The sequence below is a fragment of the Pelecanus crispus genome, chromosome 15 (assembly GCF_030463565.1).
Source record: "Pelecanus crispus isolate bPelCri1 chromosome 15, bPelCri1.pri, whole genome shotgun sequence".
Classification (NCBI taxonomy): domain Eukaryota; kingdom Metazoa; phylum Chordata; class Aves; order Pelecaniformes; family Pelecanidae; genus Pelecanus; species Pelecanus crispus.
In genome coordinates, this window is record NC_134657.1 from 9,519,698 (window position 1) to 9,530,760 (window position 11,063).

Consider the following 11,063-nt stretch of genomic DNA (forward strand, 5'->3'; position numbering starts at 1 on the left):
AAAAAAAAAAAAAATTTCTAACCTGCAAAAAGCTGTGGTTGAGTAACTGGTCAACTGGCCGTTGGTTACAAATGAGAAATCGCCTGCCGGGGATGCACCCACGGGCTCGGCATCCTGACCCGGGGAGGTCCAGCCCCGCACCGTTGGGTGCTCGGGCACGGTGCCCACGTGCCCCCCCAAAGCATGAGCTCGGGGGCCCGGGGCTCGCTCCCGCCGGTACAGTCGTGCCTCTGCCAGCAGCCGGCCATGCCTCAGCAATGTTGTTCTTCCAGGATCTCGGAGCACTGAAGATCCCGGAGCAGTACAGGATGATCATCTGGAGAGGTCTGCAGGAGCTCAAGCAGAGCCACGACTACGGGGCCCAGCAGCTCATCCGCTCCAGCAGCAACGCCTCCACCATCTCCATCGGCAGCTCGGGCGAGCTGCAGCGGCAGCGCGTGATGGAGGCCGTGCACTTCCGCGTGCGCCACACCATCACCATCCCCAACCGTGGCGGGGCCGACGAGTGGGCAGACTTTGGGTTCGACCTCCCGGACTGCAAATCTCGCAAACAGTCCATAAAGGAAGAGTTCACGGAGGGAGAGATCAACTGAGGGTCTCCAGAAGGCAGCAGCGAGAGACCTGGGGGGCAGAAATGAAACCCCCTGTGAAAAAGATTTTCAGCCTTGGGCATCTGAAAAAGTGTAATTTTGTTGTCTGGAGGTGAACTGCGAGCCGCGTGCGAAAGCACGGCCCCGAGCCGCGCGGGAGACGCCTGCCCCGGGGAGGAAACCGCGGTGGCTCCGGCAGAGGGGACGAGGAGGGCGGCTGAGCCAGCTCGCCGAACGGAGCGCGGGTTTTCGGCCTGCCCGTGGCAGGGGAGGCACCCGCTGGCGCTTTCTGCCCTTCTGCATTTTCCCGGAGGATCCCCGCATCCGCCAGATGCGGCATAAAGACGGCACGGTTTTCTCTTCGCGAGACCAGCCTTTGCTACCGCTTACCCACCCCCGTTCCGTTTCCTCTGTGGTGTCCAAAACCGACGGGTCTTTATCATTGTATAAAGGACTTAGCCCTTGCCTGGTCCGTTTGCCGTACGGACGTCTGCCAGTGACTGACGCGAAGCAACGCAATCCGCTTCCCTGAGGGACTGCCAGAAAGCACCCCTTTCCTTCAGTTCTTTGTAGAGCAGAAAAGAACCTGTTTGTCAGTTCCCGATGTGTTTGTGTACTTAAATATTTGTGTATATAAACAGAAGCAAATGTACATACCATATACTCATTGTGCTGTAAGAAGAAAAAAGATTTATTTTCATGTAAGCTATAAAAATTGATACTTACTCCTGAGACACTACAGTGTCAAGTAAATTAATTTCATGTTCTGGCATGTAAACATGCAGAAAATCACGTCTCCAGCCTTATCTATTTAAAATTCAATTTTTTTTTTCCCCTCCTCTGAACGTCTTCCACACAATTGCGGAGCAGGGCCGAGCCTGTGAATCCTCCTGGGAAGCCGGAGGTCCGGATAATCCCTCCCTGCTCCGTCCGGGGGTTCTGCAGCCAGGTTGGACCCAGCAAGCGGGGCCGCGGGAGGTGTAAGTTTGATCCAACTTTGGAGCGAGGAGACGGGCTGGGTGACTGCGTGAGGTCTTCCCAGTTTTGTTTTCTGTTTCCGGTCATTTCTTTCCAGGCATAATTTGTCTGTCAATTCAGGCTGGGAAAAAACCTCAGCAGAAAGCAAGGCCGCAAGCAGGCGTGTTCCCTCCTTCCCCTCCTAGCGACCGCACACTTTGAAAGGCGACGTCCCACAACAGGTCTCCCAAAGGCACGTCAGGGGCTGCCGCTGTACCGAGGGCGGGCGGGCAGGGAGCTGCTGCTTCCTCTGCCCCCTCCACCTTGGGTCGCTCGAGATTTTGGGCAGCCGGAGGGAATCCGGGCGGAAACGCTGCCGCCCGGGAGGGTCCCACCGCAGCGTCTCCTCCCCGCGCTGCCCCTGTGATGGAGGCCTGCGGAAGGCAGGCCTACAGCCATTTCCCATCTCCCCGCGGTGCGGGAAGGAGCGAGGAGACCCTTCGCCAAGGCCTGGACCCCCTAAGCCGTAGAGCAAAAGAGGAGGAGCTCGAGTGCCGCCTACGACGCTGCGGGCTCGCCTCAGAGATACGCCTTCTGCTCGCAGCCCGCTGCCTGTCCCCACTCGAAGGGGAGATCGCGGGGAAGGCAAGCGTGAACTCTGTACGTGCCCTAACAGCAGCCCCGGGCCCCGGGTCCTCCCTCTGTCGCCTTCCTCTCGGTGCCCAAGGGCAGCTCCGAGCCTTCGGCACGCGGGAGGCGGCCTCCTCTCCCTCCTCCGCTCTCCCGCCCGGGGCCAGCGCGCCATCCCGGAGGCCATTACGCCCCTCGACACTACACCGATTAGGAACCCGACTCCTGTGGCGTCGCCGAAATGTGAACCTAGGTCCTAAGATAACGGCTAATGAAAGCACTTCAATGCTTTAAAGGTTTCGAAACAACCATTCATGTTTTCAAAGTTAGCTAAGGCTTCTTCCTGCAGTATTAACTGACGCACTCCAACCACGGTATGAACGGTATTTTTTGTAATGTTATCTTTGGAAAATGTGTTATTTTTATAGCTGTGGTTTCTTTTTTTTTTTTTTTTTGGTAACACAATAAAAGCACATGTGGGAATTACAGTATCTGGCAACTAAAGTCTTGCTTATATTGTACAGAAAGCGTCCTCCTGTACCAGCGTAAGCCTTCGAGCGTAAGGCCTCGAAGGGCCTGAACTTGCTTTGCTTCGTCAAACAACCACGAAGCTACAAAGAGACACGGGAGCAGCAGCGGCCGCCCGAGCGCCGTTAACGGGCCCTTGGCTCTGTGCAGGCACCGGGACAACCGGCCCGAGGGAGCAGCGAGCTCTCCTCCATGACTGGGGTTACCGTTTCGGGAGAGCGGGCGCCAGCGGTTTGCTCCCTGCGTGCCGGCAGCCTTACCCGCGCCTGCAAGCTCTCGGCGCTGCCTTCTGTCCCCAGCGCTCCACGGGAGGAAGCGTGCATCCCGTGGGAGTCACAGAGCCAGCCTTGAAACCCTGCCAGAACGACGAGAAACCCGCTTGCTATTAATAAACTGCGATGGCGATTACGGAGAGGCAAACGTCTACTTCTTTATAGGTAAAGCTTCCCCCCCGCCGCAATAAATGACTAGAAAATAGAGAATAGAAGCGATAGCAATCTTTATCGTTAAGGTGTAGCTTCAGAGTTTGAAAAATTACACCGTTAAAAACAATTTCCACGAGAGAATTGTCTTTAGTTATAAATGTCACCGCTATTTCTAGTTTTAGTAATATATATTCCCTACGCAGGAATTGGAAATTGATTGAACTAAAGAATCTTGCAAGAAGTGTCGTTTATAAGCTAACACTCAAGGCAAGAACGTTACTTTAATACAATAAAAAAAGCTTTCAAAAGATCCTGAAAACCGGCGTGTGAGGAACAGACAGTAGTAAAATCTAGACATCTGCAATAAGCTCAGCACAAGAATGAAAAGGTACAAAGAACCTGGTTTAAAAGCAGACTTGCCTGTTGTTGAAGGCGCTACCTTTTCCGGGGGCGTACATTCCAAGTATCTGCTGGACCGTAGAAAAAATACCTTTAAAAAACACAATCAGATGCCCTTCCTATACTCAAAGAAGGTGATTATTAGTTTGATTTTGCTACTAAAATGTTAACACACACCATTTGCATTTAAGCAAGGAAAAAAAAACGCCTCCAGACAGCTACCTCGGTGCTGCTGCGAGTAATCCGCTCAGCCCGGGCGCTGAATAACCCGCCCGGCAGCCGTGCGCCTCAGACGTTGTGCTGGGCCCCTGTACAAATTCTCAGATTGCATCCTAAAAATACCCTTTAATAATGCAGTGTTTATTACTGAAATGCCCGAGTGGGTCACTCCTCTCCGGAACAGCCTTAACTTACGGCCTTACTACGAAATCCCTCGCCTCTCCAATGTCAGGACGGTTGGAGGTCTCCCTCCCTGCTTTTTTGTTTCTTTTCCCCACCCCCCAAGAAAATGAGATCATAACCTCTTTTCAAAAAGGTGTAGAAAACCTGGTAAAAACCGCAAACAAAACAATAACAATAAATAGGAGGCCCAGAGGCGAGTTCAGCACAGAAGTCACAATCCTGCATATACAGAAGGGAAATGAGCACGGACCAGACGGACGCTCCCGTATTTTTTTGGAGCATTACAGCATCTCGCTTGCGAAGCTGCCAGGAAAGCCACTCACTTGCACTGTTCCCATCACAGCCGGTGGTGGTCTACACCACCTCACCACGGCCCGAGGAGCATCAGTCTTCTCCCAGGAAAACAGAGCTCCGGGGCCAGCAGAGCTCTCCAGGAGGAAAAGCTGCCGGAATGAAACTGCTCAGAATTTCTCGAGGGTTCTGGCTGACGCGCTAAGAAACATCCGCAGCCTCAGCACCGAGCGCTTCTGGTTCAAAAGTGCCTCCGTCTTCCAGGCGTTCCCGGGGGACGGGTCAAAACCCCAAGTCTTCTTTTAAGGTTACAGTGGAGACATCACTAGGTGGAAAGACCTCGCTGTGGCACAGCTTAACGGTTGCCCTTCACCTCAGAAAACAGCAGCGCGTATCACATTATCTCCGTCTTGACTACAGACGAATCTATCGCTTCGTTGCGCAAGTCAACAGCGGATCCATTTCTCCAGGACTGTTCGGCAGCCGCAGCAACCTGAATCGTCCAGAGAAACTGCTCTTTGGTTATCACGGGGGGTTCCTTGCCTGCAGGGACAGGAACGAAGCACTGGATGAAACCTGTATTATCCCCTGCTCTGCCCACCGCGGCATCCCTCTTCAGCTCCTGAAGCTGGGGCCTCAGATTTTACAAAGAAAGTTTTCCCTCCTGTCCTCCTGTGACTAAAATCATGTATTTTTGTCAATGCAGCCAGCAGAACAGAAATACTTTTATTCCTTCTGGCAGCCAGGACTCTAGATGAGGCGCCTCTCACTGTTACAAACAGCTGCTTTCTTCACCAATGACAGCAAGGTCCAACAGAATTTTCCCTCCCAATTTTCATTTCTTCTCAGAACACAGTTTCAGATCAACACTCCAGCCCTCGCCGTCTCACTGACTTGAAAGTGAGAAAAGAAGCACACCCCCCCAACAAAGCCACGCCATTCATTTTAGTTTCCTGAAACATGGTTAGTAGTTTGCACTTTCATCGAACTATCACCTCCTTCGGAGGCCAACCACTCCATGCATGTTTTTACTGAGCTGCGTGCGCTGTCGTGCTCGACACGCGTCCGCTGAGAACCCCGGTGCTTGTCAGGGCGGCAGCCCAGCCCGTGAAACCCCGTGTCTGCTTACAGGGAGCTCGCTCATCACCTGCACGACACTGGCTCAAACTTAACCCTGATGAATCTCACTCCTAGTTTTCACGCCTGCTTGCTTCTTTTTGGGATTTCAGACCCCAACACCAAATTGCAATTGCTCTTGGAACAGCTTCCGAGGGACGTTTTTGCCGAAAGCAAATCCAAAGCAGCACTAGCCATTAATCACAGAATCATAGAATCGTTTAGGTTAGAAAAGACCTTTAAGATCATCAATGTAAGCTACGTCCTACCTTTCAGGGTCCTCAGAAAGTGTCGAAAGAGCTCCCTGTGTGCATCTCTGTAGCGATCAGCTTGGGTCTGTGAATATATGGACACTGAAGTCCCATGCTCAGTAATCCCCAGGGGATTCTGATTATCTACCCGTAACGTTCCTTGAGAACCATGAACCTGCGGGGAGGCAGCAAACAGGAAAGAGAACAAAGTTTTTCAGTTATCGTGCTTTCGATCTTAAACACCTGGCTAGCCTACAGAAGCCCTGGTTTGTACAACCAAGTGAAAAAGTAGCTTTGAAAATTAGGAGTTACAACTGGTGTACCCCCGTGGATGGATCAGACACGACAGAAAATACCAGGTACGTGTTGTAGTACAGTGGCTTCCGCGATACCTCCACTTCCCCCCGCCCCCAACATGAGCAAAGCTCCTTTTTTAAGTATTTAACAGCTATTGCTCCCCAAATTCAGCCCACGCATCCCTAATAATTCATGACTTCAGGAATTTACAGGCATTTGCCTCTGAGTTTACACTTTTCTTCCCCTTTAACATCCTTAACTCTTGGCTTGCCACACACCTAAAACCACCCTGGAAAGATGACGAATGAACTGTGCAACGACGCTTCAGCCTCCGGAGAGCTGACACCGATGCCTGCTCTAGTGCGATTGCATGCAGCTTGTAACCCCAACAGCATACATGTAAACAGAGGCAAAATGCAGGTAACAAAAGAGAAAGCGGACTGCAGATTAAACAAACGTAAGCAACCCACCGCTTCCGAGGCACAGAGGCGTTTTGCGAAACGTGCTTGCAGGCGTACGCACGGGGCACAACACGTATCGCCCCACGTGAACGCGTACAGGGTAAGACTTGTGCTGGCCTGCGGCGTCGCGACAGACTTGACTTAAAAGTAAGAACGCACCTCTAGTCTCTGATCACAGCTTTTAGTGCAGTGCTGACTGATGTCCAAAGTAACAATTGCTCCGCTAGGAAATTTCATGCTGACCGCTACAGTGTCTGCATCCTTCAAGTAGGCCATATCTGAGTGACAAAAAAGGCACTCGCTCACACCAGGAACAGCAAACCAGCAAGTACTACAACTACGAAGCGCTCTTCTTCCTTGAAGGGGCGACACTGGCTCTACAATACCTTCGCACAGGAAGCAAGGGCGACAGCGAAGCGCTTTCTGCAACGCGCGCCAGCTGGTTTACCTTTATCGGCACTTCTGACGGGGAACAACAAGCTCTGCAGAAACGCACGGCCCCCGGGCCTGCCTCCACCTTCCCAGCCCATGGCTCTCCCTAAAGAAGGCTTCCGCTGCTTCTTCCAAACGCGTTTGCCTTTGCAGCTTATTACAACCAAGATCAGGCAACTTCCAGCACATAGGTAGAACGAGGCAGGTGGTACAAAACCCTCCCTGGGGCGTTTCGTTTGCTGCGTTTCAAGGCTTTACCACAGATTATAACGTTGCAGGCTACACCTTCTAACAACCGCCGGTCAAGGCTGGCGGCAGCTGCAATTGCCTTAATTAAAACTTTACATTTCCATTTGAAAAAGGGCAGCTTCCAGTTTTAGGGTTAGTTTGAATTAGTCTGGTAACCCAGAGCATGCCCGTCAGCTTGACACAATCCAGAGTAAACTCCCATCTTTGTGCCGAGATCAACAGGAAAGTGCCAGAGAAACGGGAGAAAGCAAAGAACTGAAAGAGACTGCATGGACATTCTTGTAAGCGCAAGGCTTTGCTCGTTATTTTCTGCGCTCTGCTTTTCAAACAGCAAACTTGGTATCCCTCAGTTGCCGTGCAGAGTCCAGCCCAGCGAGACCCCTACAGCAACCGCTCCGCACCAGCAGGGAATTGAGCAAATGCAGAACTCATCGCTGAATACCCTGCCTACAACAACTTCTTGAGAAACTTGCCTTCTATTTCACTGGGCTACTTTTTCAACCATTCTACAATGGAACAATTTTGTCATGGCTGCCATGCTCTCGTACGCGTTTTCTTCCCAATCTTAGAACTGAAGTCCAGAAGTACACAATAAACTATCAAAAGATTTATTCTTACCTGCACAGAATGCGTGCCCCAGTGAAAATATTGTATCTGGTGCTCTTTCTCCCAACAACAAACTGATAATATCTATATCGTGCACAGCAGCGTTATAAAAAATTCCACCTGGAAGAAGCAAAACCGGGCATTAAGGTCTCCACATTTAAAAGCCCCAGTCAACGTACATTTCAGAACTGCGCTGAGACCGACATAAAAAGCTCCCTGCATCAAAGAAACTAATGCTAAAAGCAAACAGAAAAATGCAACAAAAATAAAGATCGGTAAAGAAAACGCTCCTCAGAAGAGGGCCCACGCACCTGCAGGCTACACAAACACAGGGGACTTTCCACCAGAACACGGGGCAAGATACTTTTCCAGTCCTTTGAGAACGAACTTTTCAGAAGCAAGCTGCTCAGTACCTGACGTTTTTAGGAAGCTCAGAGACGCTGCTGGATATATGCTGCTAATCGTCGAAATCCGGTGGATCCTCCCCAGCGCCTGGCTGTCGCGGACTTTCTTGCACAAGAACTGCAGCGCCGGGTCAAAGCGCCTTCAAAGAGAAACAAGGAATGCGGTACAGCGTTTGGAAGAGGAGGAGGTCACCTGGGCCGCCGTCACCGCTGCGGCGCACAAGCCCGACACAATGGCAGAGAGCGGTGAGCGTGCAACATGAACCTCACCGGACAGATGGGGTTGGACGCAGCTTTCCAAGTCCAGCCGCTTCTTAGGCATGAATTTTGCTTCTCGCAAACAAGCTTAATATCTGCGCTTGTGAAGACTTCAACTAACGACTTTAATGAAGAAATTAACCCATGGGGACTAAAAGCATTTCAAGGTCCAGTAAAATTACCTACAGTTCTTCGAGCCCTGCCTACAAGTTTAGATTCGGTTGAGTGTTGACCGAAACCTCAGCAGAGGTTCAACCGTATGGCTGGGATCAGACCCGTGCATATAGCACTCAAAGGGAAAAGGCAGATGTCAGGGCAGATATTTTGCGTAATTACATATTAGCGCATATGAAATACATATATATTTTCCAGGTAAGTTTTATTTGCAAGGAAATGAACTATCCTCAGCAGAGGAGCACAAAACAATCAGGTCGTCCACTCAGCGTAGGGTGTTCAACACCGGGCGCAAGTTTCAAGCGGCATTCTTGCCTTTTAGCAGAGCTCCCCGAGTTCCCACAAGTTTAACGGAGCAGAAGTGAATTACCATTAATCTTCCCTTCTGTTTCAATTATTTAATCTTACAGGTCCAGATGTAAGGTCACAAGGGAAATATCACTTTATAAAGATTAATAAATCTATTCCCACCACATAGACAAGCCGAATTTTCATGCAGTTTGCAATCCTCAAGGTTAATAACCCTCAAGCACCTTCCCTTCTAAAGGCGTAAAAAGAAGGCACAGGTAAAACGCAGCTCTATGCAGACCCCAGTGCTTGGAAATTCAATTCAAGTGGAAAGTTAAGTCCTGGATGGGGCCAATGTCTCCCTAAAGACGGTGCTCTAAAAGGAACTTCAAAAGGTCGCTTGTTCTTTTGTTGAAGAGTTACTCTAAGCTTTCACTTGTATTTGCTAACACATGTACTTGTTTCAGACGATCAACCTCATCGAAGTAAGCACAGAATATAATTAGCAAATCAGCAAAAATACAAAAAAGTTACAAAAAAGGAAGAGTTTTCAGTATTATGAAAAGGTATTCAAAGAGCAGCTTTTTTCTTTGCTACTTTAAAGAACGTAGCTAATTCACTGCCTTCTTCCAATGTTATTTCTAGTTTAGACAGCACCAAAGCTGCCAAACAGGGAAAAAAGGACAGCTTCCCTCAGATCCAGAAAAAGCACAACACATATGGGCAGAAGTTTCGTATGGAAGCCCGATACATGAGCAAAGTTTAAGGTCATAGGGCATTATGAGACTGAACAGGGCTGCAAACTAAACGCTTTACAACAGAGCAGTGAAAAGCAGATCTCTGTAGCCGCACGCTTAATAAAATCACAGATCTGCCTGACCTGATGGTTGCACCTGCACGAAAAACCACGAGCAAAAAACATCCTAAAACCACAGACCAAGAAACTGCCTTGGAGAACGGCACGGCACCATCAGGATATCTCCTTCTCTGAAGCTCCAACTAGCTGTAGCGTTTGCAAAACCTCGAAAGGACTGCAGAGAGGTGGACCCCAACTGCCTGTGGCCATTCTGAAAAAACCGGAGCTTTCACATCTTGAAAGCTTCATCGTTTGAATTCCACTAGCATCCATTCGACTGGCCATTTATTTTAATCTTATGACAGCTAGATTTTATCTCCATCAAGCACGAAGAATTAATCCAATTAACTCCCAGATGAACAACGTTAACAAGTGGCAGCGAAACTAAGTTTATTTGAGGACAAACTCAGGAAAGCCCGAGGAATCGATGCTATTTTTGGACACACACTTCTTATCAAGTATAACGTGGAAGAAAAATGCTGGTCTTACTTGTAGAATCCACACACCAACGGTCTTCCGCATCTGTCAGCTTCATTGAAACAAGCTTCTGCCGTCTGCCTGTCAAAACTGGGCAGCCTCTCGCAAAACACTCCTTTTCCTGTGCACAACGGTACAGAATACAGGATCATAGGCAAGACACGGTCTGCACAAACCATTTTTATCTTGCAGTAACATATACACGTCATTATGCTCTAGAAAGCACGCTTGATGAAACCGAAGTGTGGCTTTTTAGTTGTCGATGCTACCATCTCCCTTTTGGCCTCCAGCTGTGGTTTTACCCGCTGGTTGCCGACCCCAGCAAGCGTGGCTGTTTTGACACACAGCTTTCCTTTGAGTCCTAGTGGTATTTCTAGGACTAGACACACCGCGTGGCCATACTGGGACCAACGCAGTACAAACTCCACCGGTGTTAAGTTATTAACATCAGCATCATCAGTGGACTAATTTCTCTTTAACTATGCAATTAGATAGTCTGCATGACTCAAGGGGCACTGCTGAAAGGAGAAAGCATTTGCATTTAAAGCGTTTAGCAAGGGCACAAGGCCTGCCTCAGCGTGTGCCACCGACTATGGCTAAAAGCTGAATTTGCAGCTCTTCCTCTTACCCGCTCGTAGGGCGTCTATTACAATCTCAGAGGCTTCTTCAGGTGGCGAACAAATAATGGCTCCGGAGACTCTGCAGAAGAAGTCAAAAGACAGACCTTCAGTGAAGACAACGTTTTTACTAGCATGAACAACGCTCAAAAGCTCCTTTCAGTTACCTGTATTTCTACGATAGCCGCCTTAAACTTTGAGCGAGAGTTAAAAAAAAGACATAAAACCCCATTGCTCTGGAAGAGGAAGTTATGTTACAAAAGGAACTCGGTACCTGCTCGCAAGGATGAAATACAGGATGACCTATATAGGTTAAAATTACAAGTGGCACAATGGAACTGCATTGCTTTTCCTG

General features: G+C 49.5%; 2 protein-coding genes across 8 annotated transcripts in view; one reads left to right on the forward strand and one right to left on the reverse strand.

Annotated features, from left to right (window-relative positions):
* TP73 (tumor protein p73) overlaps positions 1 to 593 on the forward strand; it is a 35,979-nt gene extending 35,386 nt beyond the window's left edge. For all 7 annotated transcript variants that reach the window (XM_075721747.1, XM_075721752.1, XM_075721748.1 and 4 more), the window contains one exon: positions 273 to 593. In XM_075721747.1, coding sequence (XP_075577862.1) covers positions 273 to 593 — 321 coding nt within the window. The remainder of the gene's footprint in view (positions 1 to 272) is intronic.
* A 3,490-nt stretch (positions 594 to 4,083) lies between these two features.
* LOC142594955 (myo-inositol 2-dehydrogenase-like) lies at positions 4,084 to 6,604 on the reverse strand. Its single transcript, XM_075721614.1, has 3 exons — positions 6,507 to 6,604; positions 5,608 to 5,764; positions 4,084 to 4,765 (listed from the first exon to the last, which is right to left on the reverse strand). Exons 1-3 carry the CDS (start codon positions 6,582 to 6,584, stop codon positions 4,617 to 4,619), a joined length of 384 nt encoding a protein of 127 aa, XP_075577729.1. The 5' UTR covers positions 6,585 to 6,604; the 3' UTR covers positions 4,084 to 4,616.
* Between the last annotated feature and the right edge of the window lie 4,459 nt (positions 6,605 to 11,063).